At 36.8% G+C, this 24124-nt stretch overlaps 2 protein-coding genes across 4 annotated transcripts in view; one reads left to right on the top strand and one right to left on the bottom strand.

The window, feature by feature from the left end:
• LOC115263181 (cyclin-dependent kinase 14-like) overlaps nucleotides 1-24124 on the top strand; it is a 632917-nt gene that overhangs the window by 93892 nt on the left and 514901 nt on the right. The gene's annotated exons all lie outside the window — the stretch shown is intronic.
• Nucleotides 4803-11521, bottom strand: LOC134288289 (uncharacterized). Of its 3 annotated transcripts, XM_062852649.1 has the most exons (3): nucleotides 5398-11521; nucleotides 5128-5191; nucleotides 4803-5056 (listed from the first exon to the last, which is right to left on the bottom strand). In XM_062852649.1, exon 1 carries the CDS (start codon nucleotides 11456-11458, stop codon nucleotides 5546-5548), a length of 5913 nt encoding a protein of 1970 aa, XP_062708633.1. In that variant the 5' UTR covers nucleotides 11459-11521; the 3' UTR covers nucleotides 4803-5056; nucleotides 5128-5191; nucleotides 5398-5545. The 3 variants fall into 3 exon arrangements, with proteins under 3 accessions (XP_062708633.1, XP_062708631.1, XP_062708632.1); XM_062852647.1 differs by having other exon boundaries at nucleotides 5128-11521; XM_062852648.1 differs by having other exon boundaries at nucleotides 4803-5191.

The raw sequence follows: 24124 nt of genomic DNA, 5'->3' as shown, positions 1-24124 counted from the left end.
ATATTATCACAATGATTGGTCACTTAGAATACATTAGGGCATTTTGGAATTAGTTTACCGATTTCCCGAAATCCAGTTCCGGGCCAAGTTTTGAAAATAGTTCAATATTGTCATGCGGCATATCAAACAACGCGGCTTTCGAAATACGCCATTCTATGCTAGTTTTATTTTGTTTGAAGTACGTTTGGCCATTTAGGACCCCATATACGGATTTCCTGGGAAACCCGTTCCAGTGGTTCTCGGATCCTTTTTTCGAAAGTAGACAAATACCGTCAAGTGACACCTCAAATTTTGTGATTTTTCAAGATACATAATTCTGAACCATTTTTGAGTTATCCTAAATATTTGCTCCAGAGGTTCATTCTGGGACTCCTCCAAGAATTCCTCTAGAAATACCTCTATCGATTCTTTCAGGGATTTCTCAAGTTGTCCCTTTATGGGTTCATCGAGATATTTCTTCAAAAAACCTCTCTTAAAATTCTTCCAGGAAGTCCTGATGGGGTTTCACTAGTAATTGCAGAAATTCCACCAGTAATTTCTTCTAGTATTTCTCTAGAAATTGGGATTCCTTCATGAATTCTTAGTGAAATTATTCAAGACAATCTTCCTGTGATTTTTCCATAAGTTCCTTCGGTGATTTTTCCAGGAATTCCTTCAGAGGTTTTATCCAGGGATTTCTCGAGAAATTCATCATGGGATTCCTTCAGGAGCTCCTACTTATTGGCCTTCCTTTGGGAATTCGAACCATTGCTGCGATTTTCCAGCAATTTCTCCTAGAATCCTTACAGTAATTCTTACTTTGGTGTCTTCAGGAAATCTACTAGGGATTGCTCTAGAGTTTTCTTCTAGTATTCATGCTGGAATTCTTCCTGGCAACCTTCCTAGTATTTTTTCCGGAAATCCCTTCGGTGATTCTTCCAGAGATTTCTGCAAGGATTTATATAGGACTTCATCTAGGGGTGGTCTGGTTGGTCTTTTTCCATGTATTCCAGCTGGGATTCATCATTCCTATTAGGACACCTCAAAAAATTCCTACTAGGGTATTTCCAGGCATACTTTGAGGGACTCATCTAGGCAGTTCTCCTGGTATAATTGCAGCAATACTCTCTGGAAATGGGTTCTCCAGTTAGCCTAGTGGTTAAGGCTATGGATCGCCAATCCGGAGACGGCGGGTTCGATTCCCGTTGCAACAAACCGCTGAATTGAGATTCAGCTATTTATTGCCAAAACGATATTTTTTGCCATTTCTCGGGAATGGGGCGTACACCACCCTTTTCCCCAATCATTTGCAACATTTTTGCATTTTTCGCTCATGCCAAAGTAAGAGAAAGGGAAACCAACATTTTGGAATCTCAGCTTATATTTTATGGCATAAACATCGGGCATGGTTTTCAACATATGTTGAAGCCTTCTGTGCCTGTATTCTGGGTGACGAAATTCAAGTACATACAGGGTCGTCTTGATGAAATAAACAATTGCCTAGAAATCCGATCGTAAAATGGGTTGAGAAGAATGATCTGATTGTTTTTGCAACAAGAAAAAACTTGGAAATGCATAACCTTCCCCGAAAAAGAAAGGTAATCACAGACGACGATCATAATTGGATCGTAAAATTATGTTTTGAATCGATCGGACGACCGTCCACACATCCATGCTTAGAAGGCGTGAAAATTCTAACGCATGAGTAATCGTAAAACTAAGACGGGCGACGAAGAAAAGTAAACACTATAAATTTATGATCGCCCGGTGCGTTCATGAAAAATCAAGTTCGGGGATGATGATGATTGGTGTGGCCCTTGATGACTCAGCCACTAAGGCAAGAAATTTTGAGATTGAATTCGCGAGTACTTTCGCTCCCCTCAGAATTTTGATATGATCTCACAGATGTGAGAATGTGGATGGGGATGCTATGATGCATCGGAGATTTAGCCTTTCTGTTTTGTTTTGGGGAGAGTTTTTGGGAGGTCCGAATCTCAGAGGAGAGAATAAATTGGCCATTCGTTCTGGAGGCTCAATTAATCTCGCGGATGTGAGATGGCGAAATGGGAGGCATAGGGAAAATTGATCATCCGTGTAGGGAAGAGTTTAGAATTGCTCTCACGGATGTGGGAGATGCAAAGATTAGAAAAGAGCGTAATTAATAATCAATTATGCATGGGGCATTTGGAAATAAATTTCCCTCTGGTCTCGGAGAGAGTCCTGGAGAATTTTGATCGGATCATATTTATGATCAGGAGAATAAGAGTTGATGGTTAGGGAGAGGACCCTTATATAAGGGGTAGCAGTTCCAAGGATCGAGGTCAGTCAGTTTGTGTTTAGAATTTTTCCATTGTTAAGTTTGGGTCTTGAGCTCGACGCCATTTCTGGCTAATCGACTACTCTTGTACTCCATCTTAACTTGGAAAAATCAGTTGAGACCAGTTTGCTTAGGTTTTTCCTATTTAAACTTGATAAAAAGTAGTTCAGTTCAGGCAGTTAGTGATTCAGTTTAGTGGTTTAGATAGTCAGTTAGTGTGTTTCATTTGTAGATGTTCATTTCTAATTCAGTGCACTGTGGAAATTAAAATATTTATACTCGGATAATAAAATAGTGTAGTTTTAAGAAGTGTTGGAGAGTTTTTATAAATGATGACATATCTTTAAGTAAACGCGTTCGGTTGCAATTTTGAAAATGAGTGGGGTCGTGGTCCCGTTACAGATGGTGACAGCGAAAAAGAATTTCAGATTTAGATGTAATTTGGTGCGTCATTTCTGACTGGTGCGAAACTGTGCAAATCAAAGAACTGTTAACGTGCAAATCAAACAGCAGTGCAAATAATTAAAACACGTTAGGATGAAGTATCAGAAGAACTCGTAAAGTGAATAAACTTTTTTGGAACAAACTTTTTCAAAAAACCGAAGAAACATTTTTCCAAACTTTTCAAGTTGGTTTTAACTTTTATTGGTGTGCAAAACTGTGCAAATTTGGAAACTTGATAGTGCGTGCAAATAAAAAAGTAGTGCGAGCGAATAATCAAAATGATTCAAAGTGGAAATTAGACGAACTGTAAAAGTGGATAACAGCAAACTTTTGGAAAATTGAAAAAAAAATATATATATTTCGTTAACACGTTGTTATTGACTATTTTTGTGCAAAATGGACTGTAGATAAAAAATCTAAAGAATCGAAGAGACATTTGTTTTATTAGTAAGAGAAAATTATTACTGCAAGTGCTTGGAATGCGACAAGAAATAAGTGTCACAATTAACTCTGAATGTTTTTTTTTTTCTTTCTTGAGTTTAGAAGGAGGGCTGAGGAAAATATTAAAAGAAATATCTTCATTTTGGTGAGTCATAATTAGTTCCAATTCTCATGAATGATTTTTTTAGTAATTTATTTATTTTTATTTTTATTTTTATTTACTGCATATCAGAAAAAAATCTGCAATCTGCCAATTCATAAATTAAAAACATAAAGTATTTCAAATTCAGATTTTGCAACTTTTTTGCAATTTATACAGCAAGCAATTATTGTTTTTCTCTACAATTTCTGCAGCAGTTTAATAACATTTCTCAATGCAATTGGCTTTCCACTGCATTCTTAAATTAGATAGATTTCAAGATAAATTGCAGACATTTTTGTATTTCGATGAGTTTTGTGCCAATCAATTTCCTGTCAGAATGCATAACAAACAACCACATTTAAATAAAAAGGGAAATTCAAACGTTTGTACTTTCCGAGTGCATGATTTAAAAAAACTGATATGAGAATTTTTAGCTAAATTTCCAGCAAAAAAAAATGAAACAAGGTTACCAGGAATCCCTTAAACGCTACATGAAAATAAAATGTCGAATTCCTGGAAACAATAAAATCAAGGAACCATCATTCATTTAGATGATATTGTTAATTATTGAAAAGTAATGCAGGAATATCATGGAAATTTATGCAAAGTTTAGAAAGCCTTGAAAAATAAAACAAAATAATTTAAATATTTATCATGGGGAATGCAAGAAACCTTGAACAAAAATATTCAAGGAAACTAACATTTTAAACAATTTGCTTCCAATCAAAATTTTATTTTTTTTAACAGATCATTGCAATATTATCATATTGTTATCCAGGTTTGATCAGACAAATGTTCCTCCTATTCAATACTCAATATCAACAATATAATAATAAAGAATTTCCACAACGTTGGCAGAATCAGAAGAAAACACAGCACAGCATTTAGCAGATATAAAACGATTCAATGAAAACTAAATTGAAAAAAATCCAAAGGTTGATTAGCATAAGCAAATACGGATACAAATCTAGAGAATGTTGATGTTTAAATAGCGATTTTAATTAGCAGAACTGCATTCAAATAACTGCATGAATGGGTATAAACACTTTCTGTCAGGTAACGAAACGTCCATACAAAAGAAAAACTTTGGGAAACTATCTTGATTGGATCGAAATAGTCCAATTTGAAATGTTGTAATTCGTTTAACAATTTGAAAGACATCTTGAGGAATATTTTAGGTACTTCAAATTCTCTTATTGCATTCAGAAAAATAAAACCTTTACCACATTTGGACAGGTTATGTCACATTGAAAAAAAAAATATTTTTCCATTTTGCCAATTCAGGGAGAATGCTTAGGTGTCAGGAAATAGTGACACAATCTTGAAAGAACTTCACGGTCTTTCACTAGAAACGCATATTGGAAGCAAAAGAAGCACATTGATTATTTGAAAAATATGAGAAGCAATATTCAATAGTTTGTCAGGCAACGTAATTGTTGGATCTTCCACCAACGAGTTCGAGGGAGCAGGATCCGTAAATATAACCACCGTAATAAAACACAATAGCTGAGTGTTGTTGGAGCGGATAGTTATAATTTTCCTAATGGGAAACAGTAATTTTATGTAATAGAAGTTAATGCTTCATGATACACAGCAAATTCACTTGATAGTTCAATTTTACATCTGAGTAATTCATCGTAATATAGGTACATACAGCTTATAATAACTTTGAACTTACGTTTTAGTCCCTTGAATGTTCGCCTAGTGTAGCCTCGTTGTGGTCGTTAGCTTAACTAGATTAGGTAAATTGTTTTTTTTTTTTTAATTTTTCCTAATTTAGGAGGAATTCAATTATTTTTCTTACCGTTTTAGAACAATCTGTAGATATTAAGTTTTTCAGGTTATAGCGGATATTTACATCAGATCACCTATCGCACGAGCAAAGTAATAATTATTATGGAATATTGTCAAATTATTTAGTTCACTTATATTACCTAATTTTGTAAGTAGTTCAATATATATCAGGCAATATTATAATCAATAAAACTACAAATTAACTGTAAATGTTTGTTTAAATAACGGCAAGAATTCTTAGCGAAGCATGCGGTACTCCTTATGTTCTCTGTTTACTTACGGTTTGACAGCTATGATACCTGACGCCTATGAGTTACTATCGATCCTTCTGTTGGTGTGCGTAGATCCACGGTTGATACGAAGTAGGTGCGCGCTGGCAGCAGGGGTCTGCCAACACTCCCCCCGGGTACGTTGGCCACTAGGCCAACTTACTCTTCGTCGCGCAGAACATCCAACACCGCTAGTTTAACCACAGGTCGTTCGTATACACCATGGGTCGTCCGGACGGTGGCAGATCTGATTACTCCATCTTTGCTGTTACGCGTATCAATCACTTTCCCTTTTGGCCAGCAGTTTCGTGGCAGCTTCGGGTCGACTATAATAACTACATCGCCAATCCTTATTGGCGGTCCGCAACTCGTATGCCATTTAGCTCTTTGTGTTATTTCCGGTAAATAATCCGACAGCCAACGTTTCCAGAATTGATTAGCTATTACTTGCGATGTCCGCCAGCACTGGCGCACAGCTGCATTACTATCGTCGATGGTAGAAAGTGGTTTGATGCCGTTGGAACTTCCTAGGAGTATATGGTTGGGAGTGAGAGCGGGGGCAGCGTGATCCTCGATGGGCACGTGCGTGAGAGGTCTTGAATTTAACGTGTTTTCGATTTCCGTTAATGCGTTTCGAAGTACCTCGTCAGATGGGCGACGAGGCAGATTCAATGATTTCAAATTATCCTTCACACTGCGAATCAACCGCTCCCAGCTCCCACCCATGTGAGGTGATGATGGCGGGTTGAAGGACCATTCTATTTCGGCACTGCCAAACTCGCTCATGATGGCTTCGAGATTTTGCAACTCTGCTACTCGTCCCAGTTCTCTACAAGTGCCAATGAAATTAGTTCCTCGGTCACAATATATCCGGCGAGGTATTCCACGCCGAGCAATCATGTTACGGATAGCCATGACACATGAATTTGTACTAAGGGAATGCACAATCTCAATGTGTACAGCGCGTGTGGTCATACATGTTGCCAGCATCGTCCAACGTTTTTCGACTCTTCTTCCGATTGCTACCTCCATAGGCCCGAAGTAGTCTATTCCTACGTGTGTAAAAGGCCTTGCATATGCAGCCAGCCTAGCTGGAGGGAGATCTGCCATTATTGGGGCAGACGGAGCAGCATGTTCGTTTTTGCAGCGTTGACAATTTCGCCGAACTTTGGCGTAGCAAACACGGATACGTGGTATCCAATACCTCTGACGTAGCTCGTTCACAACTGTTTCGTGATTATGGTGATGAAATTTGTTATGAACGTAGGAGATAATCAACATAGTTACGTGGTGATCACGAGGCAGAAGGATCGGATTTTTTGCTTCTTCTGTGATAAATGCACAATGAGATGTCCTTCCTCGCATTCGAAGCACTCCGTGACTATCTAGCCACGGGCTCAGCTTGAAAATTGAGCTACTCCTTGATACTTCTTTTTGATTAGATAGGGCATCTACTTCTTCGGTGAACGCTTCACGCTGTATTTGCCGGAACCAGAACTGCTCAGCCTTACGTATTTCTTCCAAACAGAGAGGTCCTTTCCGTTTTGGAAAACTTGGATTGCAGCTACGACAGTTGTTGGCGAAACGGTAGACGAAGCCGACCACGCGCACTAGCCTGTTCCACGATGAAAAGTTCTCGCACGTTAGTAACGGTGTTGATGCTGATAGGTGACATACCATACTGGAGCGAAGTTCTTCCTTAGTGGACGTGCTGCTTGTCGGTTGTGTTGGCCATTCAACTTCATCTTCCCACAGAAACGATGGTCCGTTAAACCATCTACTCTCGTTTGACAGGTCTGCTTGCGACTCCCATTTTGTAGCATCGTCTGCAACATTCATTTTCGTCGGGACCCATCGCCAACTGCTTGCTTCTGTAGCGTCGAGAATTTCACTAACACGATGTGCTACAAATTGGGTGAAACGGCGGTGATCAGAATTGATCCAACATAGGACGTCTCTTGAGTCAGTCCAGTAGATTCGTCTTTTAAACCGTGTCGACAAGGAGTCAACGACGGTTTGAGCCAGACGGACACCCAAAATGGCAGCTTGTAGTTCTAGTCTGGGAATAGACTGGAACTTCAGTGGGGCAACACGTGTTTTAGCTGCGACTAGGGAGCACTCTATTTGATCGCCAGACGAAAAACGAACGTAGGATACTGCGGCAAATGCATTTTCACTTGCGTCGACGAACGTATGAAGTTCCACATCATAGACAGTAGCGGAACTAATATGGTAACACCGAGGGATTTGAACATGCTCGACGTCTGGTAGCACTCGAAGCCATACTTTCCATTTAACGTACAAATCGTTGCTAATCTTGTCATCCCATTGTACACCTGAGCGCCAAATCTCTTGCAGCAGAATCTTGAGATATACGAGGAAATGAGCGATGAGCCCAAGGGGGTCAAAGATTGTCATTAATACCCGCAACACTTCTCGTTTTGTCGGGGGGCGTTGTCCTTTCAGAAGATCATCGTCATATCTTGTCCATCCGACCTTGTACGTAAACGTATCCGATTCTGTACACCACCACAAGCCCAATACTTTCTCTGTCGAAATTGCGGAGCACAGATCTAGATTTTTTGTTGTTGTTTCAGGTTGTCCTAAGCCTTCAATTACCGCTCGGGAATTGGAAATCCAGTTGCGGATTTCAAAGCCACCTTGAGCGTGCACGTGTTTTACTTCCTGTGCAAGCTGGATCGCTGTCTCTTCGGATTCTACGCTTACTAGCATATCATCCACATAATGCTTCTTTATGATAACTTCTGCTGCTTGTGGATATTCACTAGCGTACCGCTCAGCGTTAATGTTTTTTACGTATTGGGCACTACACGGGGAGCAAGAAGCACCAAACGTCATTACGCACATCTCGTACACAATTGTCGATCCAGATTCGTCGGTCCAAAAGAATCGCTGGCATGGTCTATCTTCTCTGCGAATTTGTACCTGATGATACATCTCGCGTATATCTCCAGTTAGCCCAATCCTATGCATTCTGAACTGGAGCAGGATAGCTAAAAGTGAGCAAGTTTGATCAGGCCCTTTCAGAAGTGCAGAATTTAAAGACACTCCATGGGTTGTAGCTGCTGCGTCCCACACAATTCGTATTTTGCCGGGTTTGTTGGGATTCACGACTGGAAAGATGGGTAAGTACCAGGAGCGCTTCACATGCAGGTTTTCTTCGTGTGGTTGTAACCTCCGTATATAACCTTTCTGAAGATAATCGTGTATCTTTTCGTTAAGGGCTTTTGCTAGCGTAGGCTCACTTTGCATTCGTTTCTGCAGATGATGATGTCGACGAATAGCCATTGGTCGGCTATCGGGAAGTCGAATGTTGTCGTTCCGCCACAGAAGTCCAGTTTCATACCTGTTTCCGTTATAGACTGTAGAGGACTCCAATAGTTTACAGGCTCTCTGATCGTCGGATGACAGAAGTGCTTGACTCGGTTTCATTACTCCAAGACTGTCAAGAGCAAAATACTCCTTCATTGTCTGGTGCAAATCTTCATCGCTCGTTTCGTTTGATTTTACATGGTAGGAGAAGTGCACCAAGCTTGACGCAGTATTTTCGCAACTCACACCGCATACGGTCCAACCGAGCCTCGTTTTTGTTGCGATAGGTTCGTCCAGTTTTCCTTCTAGGCCTTTTAAGACCAAGCTCACATGAATGTGTTTCATGCCTATGAGAATTCTCGGTCGTACTCGTTCATATGATTCAATAGGCACGCTTCGAAGATGCGGATATTGTCGTCTCATTTCATCCATGTCCAGTGTTTGATACGGAAGTTGTAGCTCCTTCACCGTTCGTACCGCATCCAGATTGAACTTCCTCGCTCCGTCATGTTGACCCGCAATTGACACATTGATGACACGTGAATGTTTTTCGAAGCGCTCGGTTCCCCCCGTCCAGCGAAGACTTAAAGGGTGTTCCACTCCCTCAAGCCCAAGTTCGTCGGCTAAGTCTTGATCTAGAAGAGTCAACTCCGATCCATCGTCGAGGAAGGCAAATGTGCAAATTGAACCTCTGTCGCCGTAGATGACCACTGGTAGATAGCGAAATAAGACAGCACTGGAATTGGAACCGTGCGTGTTACACCCATGACGTGCAGAAGTTTGTTCTGGATTCGATTCACTATGGTCAAACACCTTTTCTCCTTTGAGTTTTTGTTCTTTGTGGAGAAGCTCGTGGTGCTTAAAAGAGCACCCATCCTTACCGCAAACCTTCGTTTGACAATCACCATAGTGTTTGCGGAGGCATCGTCGACACAAACTGCAGTTTCTCACTACGATCCATCGTGACTCACGTGGCATTTCCAAGAACTGTCTACACTTGTCCACGCTTGTGCAGTTAGCATTACACACGGGGCATTTGTCGCTGTTTTTTCCACAGTTATCCGTTTGGGAGTAGGAGTCTGACGTTCCTGATTCTAGGTGAGCATTGAGGAAACCGGGTCCTTTCTTTGATGAACGGGAGTCATTGCGCACTGCTTTAGGTTCTTGTATTCCTGGAATGGTCACCGTACTTGCTGCTTCCGCCAGGGAGTACATCCAGTTGCCAAATGTGGCTAAATTGACTTTAGGACATGTTTGTCTATACCTGGCCCAATCGAGTTTAATTGATGGCGGGAGTCGACTAACGAGCTGATGAAGCAAAGACACGTTATACATGTGTTCCTCTAAACCACAGACATCCAAAATCGAACAGAAATTCTGCACCTCAACCGCGAAGTCCATGATTGTCTCCAATTTGTCTTCTCTGAGCATCGGCAGTTCATTGATTTTCCCAATTAGCGAATGGATAACAGCTTCCGGCTGCCCGAAGCGCATCTGGAGGGTTGCTATTACTCTTCTCACGTTCGACGGATACATCAACAGACTTTTAACAGCATCGTACGCTCTTCCCGTGAGGCACTTTTGTAGTCTGATCGCATTCTCTGCGTCTGTGAATCCACACATCACCGAAGTGTTAGTGAATGTCGAATAGAATATTGGCCATTCTTCGGATTTCCCAGAAAAAGCAGGAAGATCTTTCGATATAGCTTGACGTGCCGCTATTTGTTTCGAGCTAAGCGGGCATAGGTCATCGTCCATCTGATGGGAACGATTTCCAGAGCAGTGTATACCAGCTGCCTCTCTCGGGAAATTGCAATTTCCAGTCAGTCCGGGTGGTACAGCGGCTGAAGACTGACGGTAGTCGTTTGGCATGGTCGATTTAGCTGACAATTCTACATCGCGACGGAGACTATTCCCTCTAACCGAAAACGTACGACCAATTGTTAGCTGATCCAGATGTGCAGATAGACAGTTCGGATTGGGTGGGGGTAACGACTGTTGGTAGTGGGTGGAATTGCGTTGGGGTTCGAACGAAACCAAGCCACCAGGACAATCTTCTTTCGCTTCGTTACTTTTTACCCAGTCCCGTACGCGGTTCATGCTTGAAGAGACACTTGAAGAATACGAAGAACCCTCACTGGCCATTTCCTCCAGAAGGGCGAACTTTTTGTCCAGGAATTCACGCTCGATTCTACGTTCTGCCTCCAGTTTCTCCATTTGTAGCTTTAACAGCGTTCTTGAAGATCTTCTAGATGATGTAGTACTCCCAATACTGGAACCTTTCAGCGACGGCTTTCCTGATGCAGCATCTATGATCAGGTTTGGTTCGTTAACCGAATCTGCTGGCTTGTCGGATTTACTCGGACGATCTCTTGCATCTTTTATTTGAAGGTGGTTGGGTGAGGTGGATCGTTCTCGATGGATCCATTTTGCGGACACGCATTTCGGACAACTCCAGTTTTGATTTTCCACCTCTTCGGAAACCCCAACGCAAGTAAAATGATGCCATTTATCACAATCGTCACACTGTACCATTCCTCCTGAATCCGGTCCTTTGCACGACTTGCATGAACGCCCAGGTACAGTTTTATTCGCTGCTGACTGATTAGGATCTGGTTCGCTGGTGACCACTACTGCTGGGTTATTATTTTCATTCTGCTCACTTGATACGCGGCTTCCTTTAGATTTTGGAGCCTTTTTCTTCTTTGCACCTGTATCTGATTCACCACGGTTCGACATGATAGAGGCTAGTTGACCATAAAACGAAAATTATAAGATGTTGGATCTTCCACCAACGAGTTCGAGGGAGCAGGATCCGTAAATATAACCACCGTAATAAAACACAATAGCTGAGTGTTGTTGGAGCGGATAGTTATAATTTTCCTAATGGGAAACAGTAATTTTATGTAATAGAAGTTAATGCTTCATGATACACAGCAAATTCACTTGATAGTTCAATTTTACATCTGAGTAATTCATCGTAATATAGGTACATACAGCTTATAATAACTTTGAACTTACGTTTTAGTCCCTTGAATGTTCGCCTAGTGTAGCCTCGTTGTGGTCGTTAGCTTAACTAGATTAGGTAAATTGTTTTTTTTTTTTAATTTTTCCTAATTTAGGAGGAATTCAATTATTTTTCTTACCGTTTTAGAACAATCTGTAGATATTAAGTTTTTCAGGTTATAGCGGATATTTACATCAGATCACCTATCGCACGAGCAAAGTAATAATTATTATGGAATATTGTCAAATTATTTAGTTCACTTATATTACCTAATTTTGTAAGTAGTTCAATATATATCAGGCAATATTATAATCAATAAAACTACAAATTAACTGTAAATGTTTGTTTAAATAACGGCAAGAATTCTTAGCGAAGCATGCGGTACTCCTTATGTTCTCTGTTTACTTACGGTTTGACAGCTATGATACCTGACGCCTATGAGTTACTATCGATCCTTCTGTTGGTGTGCGTAGATCCACGGTTGATACGAAGTAGGTGCGCGCTGGCAGCAGGGGTCTGCCAACAGTAATTTTTCATGACAAAAGATAAGATATGGGGAATCATACTGAATGGTTCGAAACGTTCCAATTTTGAATCTGGAATAATGTTTAACACTTAAAAAATATCTAGCGAAGATAAAATAACTTGGTTTCAACATTTATGAAATTTTAAGGGAACACCACACTTAAAAGTAATAATAAGGAAGAAAAAAACTTACCGTTTATTTTTTTTCCTTTTTCGTTCCCTTACTGACACTACCATTGAACACACTAACGTTTAATCGTATCTAAAATAAAAAAAATGATAACTAAACACAATAAAAGCACTTAGAAATTGATTAGAATGATTGAAATTTATTTTACATAAATTTCTATGTGTATGTTTTTTCCCTTGCACTCTGAATCCCCGGCCTTGTTGTACGGGTAGAGATGGATTTCTCCATCCTGGTGATGGTCCACTGCACGGAGCACGCCTGGATTCCATCGAAGGACTTGGTTAACTTCCGAGCATTTTGTAAGTTCCATGTCCCAAATTAAGACGATGTGACATTGTGACATCCCTAGAAAAGAAAAGGAAAAATAAATCAGATTAAAAAAAAAAATGAAAAGTTCACTAATTTTTCTAGCTGAATTACACTTACCATGTTTCTTTCTCCAGTATCCTATAGCACTGAAAGTCGAAAATGGAATGAAGCAGAAATTTGTTTTCTCTTCTTTCGGCTATCACGGATAAGGAAAGAGACGCGACAACGTTTTCGTTTTGCTTGCAGATGCACATTTTCTATCGTCACAAGCCACTTAATGTTGCTTACTGTTGCTGTAGAATTTTTGGGTGTCAATGCCTTCGTGTGCGGAGAGGAGGAGTGAAGAAGTGTGTTTGCAATAAACATAATGGATTTAATTTTTCAAGGGAAGAAACATGTGGTAAAAACAAACAAGAATAGATTCGCATCTTGTTTTTTTTTTCTCTCATCATTGATTAGGGATCAATTAGATTATACCTTCAGTTCATTGCAAATGTATGGGTTAAAAAACGAGAACAAATCGAGAAAACAATCGCATAACAAAGTATAAATGATTGGGCTACAACAGTAATGAAATTTTTAAGTTTGTTTAATATATATAGGTAAAAATACATCTGATTGAACTAAATGAAAATCGAAAAAAAATATAAAAGGTTGTTTAAAATGAAGATCATGTGAAATTTCCTCACAATCAACATGGAAATCATGAAAATAAGGAATAATAACATAAAATAAAACGTTTAAGATATACGGAAACGAGTAATACATGTATTTTTTGAGAATGAGCACACCGGTCGATCGTATTGCTGCTTTTAGCGCGCTATCAATTTACAGATTTTATTTTTAACAAAAATGATAAAGCAAAGTATCGCTTAATAACATAATAGCGAGTTTCCTAGGTAATAAATCACATAGTTATGACAGAGACACTACCAAAATCTTCAAGAAAGACATGAATGTAATAATAAACATTGATGCATGTTTATACCATGGGAATTTTTTTAACGAAAATGAATTAATTACCCCTATTACAAAAAAAAATCGTAACGAAATTCCAGCAGGTCGATAATGAGCTGAATACTTCTAATTTGAATACGACAAGTCAAAAAAATAAAATAAAATAGTAATAAAAAAAAACAACGAATAAAGGGACAAATACATACAACCAGAGGCTGATACAGAACCATTAATACAATTAATACAAATTCATATGAACATTATTCGGACCAAGGTGCACCATATCCATTGAATAAAGAAAGATAGAGATAAAAATATACAAAAAAGACTAAATCTGGCATCGGAAACTAAAAAAAAAAAAATATGGCATATAATTGAAATTACATTGTCGACGAGTCGTCAAATTCTGTACCATTTGGAAAGCTAAAAATCAGGCAATAGTTTTATCAATTTACCTATGTTTGTTTGCAAGAATGAATGATTGGACAAGGTGTTGGCCACACCAGAATGAATGTGCAGAATATATTAAACGAGATGTTTGAAAATGAAAAGTATGGAATTGGACAGTTTTGTTTTCCCCACATTGCCAAAGTACAGAGTATCAGAGGTTTGGTAAACCAAGCTACCACCAGGAATGATAATATTCCTGATTCATCAAGGTACTGTATCTTACGATACTAACAAGTTCTTGAATGAATAATAAATAATATGCTTAATAAATATGCCAAGAAATATAAAACATGAAATATGAAAAAAACTATGCTAAAGAAAACGGAAAAACGAAAATGGCATAGTTTGGTAAACCTAGCTACCACCAGGAATACAGCATTCCTGATTCATCAAGGTACTGTATCTAACGATACTAAAAAGTTCTTGAGTGAATAATAAATAATAAATGAAATAAATATGCCACGAAATGATAAAAAAAAACAAAAACGCGAAGAAACGAAGAATCGATAAAAAACGAAAATGGCGCGGTCTGGTAAACCAAGCTACCACCAGGAATGCAGCATTCCTGATTCATCAAGGTACTGTATCCATTGATACACATAGTGCTTGAATGAATAATAAATAAGCCATCAAACAATAATGAATACCTTGGGTCCAGCAATGAAAAAAAAAATAAATAAATAAATATCAATGGTCTGGTCTGGTAAACCAAGCTACCGCCAGGAATAGAGACATTCCTGATTCGTCAAGGTACTGTATCCAGCGATACAAAAAAGTTCTTGAATGAATAACATGACCATGAAACGAAAACAATCAAAAGAGAAAACGTTATGGTAAACAAAGAAAATGGAAAATGGTTCGGTTTGGTATACCCAGCTACCACCAGGAAAAACAAACTTCCTGATTTCATCAAGGTACGGTACTGTAACGGTATGATAAAGTTCTTGAATGAAAAAAAAACAGCCAAATTTGCTCCCAAAGATGAGAAGAAGACTGTCGGTCTTGCCTGTTCCAAATATTAAAAAAAGGAAAAAAGAAAATCATATAAAAATATCATGAATATATAAAATAAGATTTGATTTTAACATGCATCAATGATTCAAATCGATAATTTATGACCAAGTCGATATAAGGAAGAATAAGAATAAAAGTGCTGAAACATTTTAAAACCAACATTTTAAACCAACATTTTAAAAAAATTAAGAAATTTTAAGAAATTTCTTAATTTTTTTGCGGGAAAAGTAAGGGAATGCAACAAACCGCTGAATTGAGATTCAGCAATTTATTGCCAAAATGACATTTTTTTGCCATTTCTCGGGATTGGGACGTCCGCCACCCTTTTCCCCAATCATTTGCAATAATTTTGCATTTTTTCGCTCATGCCGAAATAAGAGATATGAAAAGTATCGAAGGAAAAACATATTTTTTGTGTTGGTACACGATGATGAACAATGATATCAATTGTTGGGAATATTAAGAACTAGCGACAAAAAGGGAGAGAGTCAGGAGGTCAAGAATGACTCGAGAAAGGGAAACCAACATTTTGGGATCTCGGCTTTTAATTTATGGCATAAACATTGGGCATGGTTTTCAACATATGTTGAAGCCTTCTCTGCCTGTATTCGGGGTGACGAAATTCAAGTACCTACAGGGTTGTCTTGATGAAATAAACAATTGCCTAGAAATCCGATCGCTAACGACGGGATGCTAGAACTACAGGTTTTTTCTTTCGGGTCGTAAATTATACAAGACTTCACACGCAGAGGATTTTTGCTGATTATGCAACAACCTCAAGCCGATATGGAAATGAAGGGATGATCGTAAAATGGGTTGAGAAGAATGATCTGATTGTTTTTGCAACAAGAAAAAACTTGGAAATGCATAACCTTCCCCGAAAAAGAAAGGTAATCACAGACGACGATCATAATTGGATCGTAAAATTATGTTTTGAATCGATCGGACGACCGTCCACACATCCATGCTTAGAAGGCGTGAAAATTCTAACGCATGAGTAATCGTAAAACTAAGACGGGCGACGAAGAAAAGTAAACACTATAAATTTATGATCGCCCGGTGCGTTCATGAAAAATCAAGTTCGGGGATGATGATGATTGGTGTGGCCCTTGATGACTCAGCCACTAAGGCAAGAAATTTTGAGATTGAATTCGCGAGTACTTTCGCTCCCCTCAGAATTTTGATATGATCTCACAGATGTGAGAATGTGGATGGGGATGCTATGATGCATCGGAGATTTAGCCTTTCTGTTTTGTTTTGGGGAGAGTTTTTGGGAGGTCCGAATCTCAGAGGAGAGAATAAATTGGCCATTCGTTCTGGAGGCTCAATTAATCTCGCGGATGTGAGATGGCGAAATGGGAGGCATAGGGAAAATTGATCATCCGTGTAGGGAAGAGTTTAGAATTGCTCTCACGGATGTGGGAGATGCAAAGATTAGAAAAGAGCGTAATTAATAATCAATTATGCATGGGGCATTTGGAAATAAATTTCCCTCTGGTCTCGGAGAGAGTCCTGGAGAATTTTGATCGGATCATATTTATGATCAGGAGAATAAGAGTTGATGGTTAGGGAGAGGACCCTTATATAAGGGGTAGCAGATCCAAGGATCGAGGTCAGTCAGTTTGTGTTTAGAATTTTTCCATTGTTAAGTTTGGGTCTTGAGCTCGACGCCATTTCTGGCTAATCGACTACTCTTGTACTCCATCTTAACTTGGAAAAATCAGTTGAGACCAGTTTGCTTAGGTTTTTCCTATTTAAACTTGATAAAAAGTAGTTCAGTTCAGGCAGTTAGTGATTCAGTTTAGTGGTTTAGATAGTCAGTTAGTGTGTTTCATTTGTAGATGTTCATTTCTAATTCAGTGCACTGTGGAAATTAAAATATTTATACTCGGATAATAAAATAGTGTAGTTTTAAGAAGTGTTGGAGAGTTTTTATAAATGATGACATATCTTTAAGTAAACGCGTTCGGTTGCAATTTTGAAAATGAGTGGGGTCGTGGTCCCGTTACAGATGGTGACAGCGAAAAAGAATTTCAGATTTAGATGTAATTTGGTGCGTCATTTCTGACTGGTGCGAAACTGTGCAAATCAAAGAACTGTTAACGTGCAAATCAAACAGCAGTGCAAATAATTAAAACACGTTAGGATGAAGTATCAGAAGAACTCGTAAAGTGAATAAACTTTTTTGGAACAAACTTTTTCAAAAAACCGAAGAAACATTTTTCCAAACTTTTCAAGTTGGTTTTAACTTTTATTGGTGTGCAAAACTGTGCAAATTTGGAAACTTGATAGTGCGTGCAAATAAAAAAGTAGTGCGAGCGAATAATCAAAATGATTCAAAGTGGAAATTAGACGAACTGTAAAAGTGGATAACAGCAAACTTTTGGAAAATTGAAAAAAAAATATATATATTTCGTTAACACGTTGTTATTGACTATTTTTGTGCAAAATGGACTGTAGATAAAAAATCTAAAGAATCGAAGAGACATTTGTTTTATTAGTAAGAGAAAATTATTACTGCAAGTGCTTGGAATGCGACAAGAAATAAGTGTCACAATTAACTCTGAATGTTTTTTTTTCTTTCTTGAGTTTAGAAGGAGGGCTGAGGAAAATATTAAAAGAAATATCTTCATTTTGGTGAGTCATAATTAGTTCCAATTCTCATGAATGATTTTTTTAGTAATTTATTTATTTTTATTTTTATTTTTATTTACTGCATATCAGAAAAAAATCTGCAATCTGCCAATTCATAAATTAAAAACATAAAGTATTTCAAATTCAGATTTTGCAACTTTTTTGCAATTTATACAGCAAGCAATTATTGTTTTTCTCTACAATTTCTGCAGCAGTTTAATAACATTTCTCAATGCAATTGGCTTTCCACTGCATTCTTAAATTAGATAGATTTCAAGATAAATTGCAGACATTTTTGTATTTCGATGAGTTTTGTGCCAATCAATTTCCTGTCAGAATGCATAACAAACAACCACATTTAAATAAAAAGGGAAATTCAAACGTTTGTACTTTCCGAGTGCATGATTTAAAAAAACTGATATGAGAATTTTTAGCTAAATTTCCAGCAAAAAAAAATGAAACAAGGTTACCAGGAATCCCTTAAACGCTACATGAAAATAAAATGTCGAATTCCTGGAAACAATAAAATCAAGGAACCATCATTCATTTAGATGATATTGTTAATTATTGAAAAGTAATGCAGGAATATCATGGAAATTTATGCAAAGTTTAGAAAGCCTTGAAAAATAAAACAAAATAATTTAAATATTTATCATGGGGAATGCAAGAAACCTTGAACAAAAATATTCAAGGAAACTAACATTTTAAACAATTTGCTTCCAATCAAAATTTTATTTTTTTTAACAGATCATTGCAATATTATCATATTGTTATCCAGGTTTGATCAGACAAATGTTCCTCCTATTCAATACTCAATATCAACAATATAATAATAAAGAATTTCCACAACGTTGGCAGAATCAGAAGAAAACACAGCACAGCATTTAGCAGATATAAAACGATTCAATGAAAACTAAATTGAAAAAAATCCAAAGGTTGATTAGCATAAGCAAATACGGATACAAATCTAGAGAATGTTGATGTTTAAATAGCGATTTTAATTAGCAGAACTGCATTCAAATAACTGCATGAATGGGTATAAACACTTTCTGTCAGGTAACGAAACGTCCATACAAAAGAAAAACTTTGGGAAACTATCTTGATTGGATCGAAATAGTCCAATTTGAAATGTTGTAATTCGTTTAACAATTTGAAAGACATCTTGAGGAATATTTTAGGTACTTCAAATTCTCTTATTGCATTCAGAAAAATAAAACCTTTACCACATTTGGACAGGTTATGTCACATTGAAAAAAAAAATATTTTTCCATTTTGCCAATTCAGGGAGAATGCTTAGGTGTCAGGAAATAGTGACACAATCTTGAAAGAACTTCACGGTCTTTCACTAGAAACGCATATTGGAAGCAAAAGAAGCACATTGATTATTTGAAAAATATGAGAAGCAATATTCAATAGTTTGTCAGGCAACGTAATTTTTCATGACAAAAGATAAGATATGGGGAATCATACTGAATGGTTCGAAACGTTCCAATTTTGAATCTGGAATAATGTTTAACACTTAAAAAATATCTAGCGAAGATAAAATAACTTGGTTTCAACATTTATGAAATTTTAAGGGAACACCACACTTAAAAGTAATAATAAGGAAGAAAAAAACTTACCGTTTATTTTTTTTCCTTTTTCGTTCCCTTACTGACACTACCATTGAACACACTAACGTTTAATCGTATCTAAAATAAAAAAAATGATAACTAAACACAATAAAAGCACTTAGAAATTGATTAGAATGATTGAAATTTATTTTACATAAATTTCTATGTGTATGTTTTTTCCCTTGCACTCTGAATCCCCGGCCTTGTTGTACGGGTAGAGATGGATTTCTCCATCCTGGTGATGGTCCACTGCACGGAGCACGCCTGGATTCCATCGAAGGACTTGGTTAACTTCCGAGCATTTTGTAAGTTCCATGTCCCAAATTAAGACGATGTGACATTGTGACATCCCTAGAAAAGAAAAGGAAAAATAAATCAGATTAAAAAAAAAAATGAAAAGTTCACTAATTTTTCTAGCTGAATTACACTTACCATGTTTCTTTCTCCAGTATCCTATAGCACTGAAAGTCGAAAATGGAATGAAGCAGAAATTTGTTTTCTCTTCTTTCGGCTATCACGGATAAGGAAAGAGACGCGACAACGTTTTCGTTTTGCTTGCAGATGCACATTTTCTATCGTCACAAGCCACTTAATGTTGCTTACTGTTGCTGTAGAATTTTTGGGTGTCAATGCCTTCGTGTGCGGAGAGGAGGAGTGAAGAAGTGTGTTTGCAATAAACATAATGGATTTAATTTTTCAAGGGAAGAAACATGTGGTAAAAACAAACAAGAATAGATTCGCATCTTGTTTTTTTTTTCTCTCATCATTGATTAGGGATCAATTAGATTATACCTTCAGTTCATTGCAAATGTATGGGTTAAAAAACGAGAACAAATCGAGAAAACAATCGCATAACAAAGTATAAATGATTGGGCTACAACAGTAATGAAATTTTTAAGTTTGTTTAATATATATAGGTAAAAATACATCTGATTGAACTAAATGAAAATCGAAAAAAAATATAAAAGGTTGTTTAAAATGAAGATCATGTGAAATTTCCTCACAATCAACATGGAAATCATGAAAATAAGGAATAATAACATAAAATAAAACGTTTAAGATATACGGAAACGAGTAATACATGTATTTTTTGAGAATGAGCACACCGGTCGATCGTATTGCTGCTTTTAGCGCGCTATCAATTTACAGATTTTATTTTTAACAAAAATGATAAAGCAAAGTATCGCTTAATAACATAATAGCGAGTTTCCTAGGTAATAAATCACATAGTTATGACAGAGACACTACCAAAATCTTCAAGAAAGACATGAATGTAATAATAAACATTGATGCATGTTTATACCATGGGAATTTTTTTAACGAAAATGAATTAATTACCCCTATTACAAAAAAAAATCGTAACGAAATTCCAGCAGGTCGATAATGAGCTGAATACTTCTAATTTGAATACGACAAGTCAAAAAAATAAAATAAAATAGTAATAAAAAAAAACAACGAATAAAGGGACAAATACATACAACCAGAGGCTGATACAGAACCATTAATACAATTAATACAAATTCATATGAACATTATTCGGACCAAGGTGCACCATATCCATTGAATAAAGAAAGATAGAGATAAAAATATACAAAAAAGACTAAATCTGGCATCGGAAACTAAAAAAAAAAAAATATGGCATATAATTGAAATTACATTGTCGACGAGTCGTCAAATTCTGTACCATTTGGAAAGCTAAAAATCAGGCAATAGTTTTATCAATTTACCTATGTTTGTTTGCAAGAATGAATGATTGGACAAGGTGTTGGCCACACCAGAATGAATGTGCAGAATATATTAAACGAGATGTTTGAAAATGAAAAGTATGGAATTGGACAGTTTTGTTTTCCCCACATTGCCAAAGTACAGAGTATCAGAGGTTTGGTAAACCAAGCTACCACCAGGAATGATAATATTCCTGATTCATCAAGGTACTGTATCTTACGATACTAACAAGTTCTTGAATGAATAATAAATAATATGCTTAATAAATATGCCAAGAAATATAAAACATGAAATATGAAAAAAACTATGCTAAAGAAAACGGAAAAACGAAAATGGCATAGTTTGGTAAACCTAGCTACCACCAGGAATACAGCATTCCTGATTCATCAAGGTACTGTATCTAACGATACTAAAAAGTTCTTGAGTGAATAATAAATAATAAATGAAATAAATATGCCACGAAATGATAAAAAAAAACAAAAACGCGAAGAAACGAAGAATCGATAAAAAACGAAAATGGCGCGGTCTGGTAAACCAAGCTACCACCAGGAATGCAGCATTCCTGATTCATCAAGGTACTGTATCCATTGATACACATAGTGCTTGAATGAATAATAAATAAGCCATCAAACAATAATGAATACCTTGGGTCCAGCAATGAAAAAAAAAATAAATAAATAAATATCAATGGTCTGGTCTGGTAAACCAAGCTACCGCCAGGAATAGAGACATTCCTGATTCGTCAAGGTACTGTATCCAGCGATACAAAAAAGTTCTTGAATGAATAACATGACCATGAAACGAAAAACAATCAAAAGAGAAAACGTTATGGTAAACAAAGAAAATGGAAAATGGTTCGGTTTGGTATACCCAGCTACCACCAGGAAAAACAAACTTCCTGATTTCATCAAGGTACGGTACTGTAACGGTATGATAAAGTTCTTGAATGAAAAAAAAACAGCCAAATTTGCTCCCAAAGATGAGAAGAAGACTGTCGGTCTTGCCTGTTCCAAATATTAAAAAAAGGAAAAAAGAAAATCATATAAAAATATCATGAATATATAAAATAAGATTTGATTTTAACATGCATCAATGATTCAAATCGATAATTTATGACCAAGTCGATATAAGGAAGAATAAGAATAAAAGTGCTGAAACAAAAAATAAAATCTAATAAACTATTTGTTCATCTACAGAAGAAGACGCATAAAAAAGCATTAATTGAAATTCAGCAGTACAAGCAACAGACACATAAGAGAGAAGACGAAGAGATGATAGGTCAAATGCGACGGACACAGGATGAAGAAGAAGCGATCGTGCAGTTGATGTTTAAGAACGAATGTGGGTAAGAAATCAGCAGACTAATCAACATATATATTTTTTTTTCAGGATCAATTGTAAGAGCTAAGTTCTCTTTTACCGAAAAGTACAAAATTAGGAAATATCGTCACATAAAAAAATATGTAGGAACGAGGGGATTATTTTTGCGAAACTAATTTTTTAAATGTTAAAAATGTTAAAGTTGAAAACTTTTTAATAAACTGTGTTAAATAAGAATTTTACATAAATCATTAGAAAGGGATATTTATATTATTTCTTGTATTATTTCCAATAATTTTAAATGTTGGAGAATTTTTTTTTCCATTTATGCTGGGGGGATGAAAATTTCAATTAGCATGGTTTTTGTCAATTAAGGGAATTTGTTGGAAATTTTTTCATAATAATTCATTAAAACGTGTGTTCAATAGAAATATATCAATTGTAAAGTGCTCATAACCAATAAGCAAAGTAGTCGTTTGAAGCTTTAAGATGAATAAGAATCAAGAGAAAACATAGGTCATTAGGAAAGGTGAATAATAAGACAATAATTCAAAGGCAACAAGCTTAAACTTCAACCATACAAACATGGATGTATGGAAAATGAAAGAAAAAGTTCCAGAAATCATCAATCAGAGCTCAACGAGCAACATCGGAACCGTATTAACAGGGATGTACGGTAATTGAAAGAAAAGTTCCAGCATCTACAACGAGTTCATGATTGGCGAGTCTATTAGGTTGGTCAGAAGGGTAAACTGAGCATCAAACATCAAACATCAGGGTTAACGGAGCATATATTCTACAGTCAAAGAAAATTGTTGCAGAAAGTGTTTATACGCGGATTTCAACCTATTGGGAAGGAAAATGATCACTCATACATCGAATTAACTAACCTGGTTTATATTTCACAAACACATAAACCATTTCCTATAATACAAATTCTCGGACGAGAAAACATCAAAATTCTTGTAGCCGGCATTTATTAGTGGATGATTTAACAGCAGCATAACTCTCAAGTTGCATTTGCCACTAGCAACAAACAATTTCCACCAAAGAAATAGTCAAAATGTTCTTAGCTGAGCAAGTAACAGCAACACAACCAATTAGAGGAAGGATGACATTAAATGCATTAACGACAAATACAACAAATATTTCAGCAGGAAAAAGCCACATTTTCTAGCTGTCGTCATATACGCAAATTTCAACAGCATCCTAAGGCAGCAAGAACCAATCGATATACCGAAAAAAAAAACACAACCAACAAAATACGTTTTTCTTCACAATGATTTTAAGACTATTAATTGGAATCAAAAGGACATTATGCGTGAATATCCTGTTTTCAATCGAATAGACAAGTGGACACAAGATTTTTCTCACGGAACCAGAAATAAGCAAAAGTTTCAAGAATCACGTAGAATTGAAGTCACAAACAAGGAAAAAATTACCGTTACAAAGGAAATCAACCATTAGGAGAAATCAAAGATGCAGTATGGGAATCGCACAACAGTTAATCACCGATAAACACAACGAAGCAACGAGAAGAAGATGCTTGGTTTTTGCCCTAATGACTCACTTAAAGACTCAGCCATGATCAACAACATCGAAACATCGGGATTCATCAAAATCAAAGTATTTTTATATCACAATATCACGGCGAAAACGGT

This window comes from Aedes albopictus, chromosome 2, assembly GCF_035046485.1.
Source record: "Aedes albopictus strain Foshan chromosome 2, AalbF5, whole genome shotgun sequence".
In the NCBI taxonomy this organism is placed as follows: domain Eukaryota; kingdom Metazoa; phylum Arthropoda; class Insecta; order Diptera; family Culicidae; genus Aedes; species Aedes albopictus.
Note: the sequence above shows the minus strand (reverse complement) of the source record. Positions and strands in the feature narration are given on the sequence as shown.

Bases quoted from the DNA above. Each gene is read 5' to 3' on its own strand.
- LOC134288289 (XM_062852647.1), bottom strand. From the start codon at position 11,458: ATGTCGAACCGTGGTGAATCAGATACAGGTGCAAAGAAGAAAAAGGCT.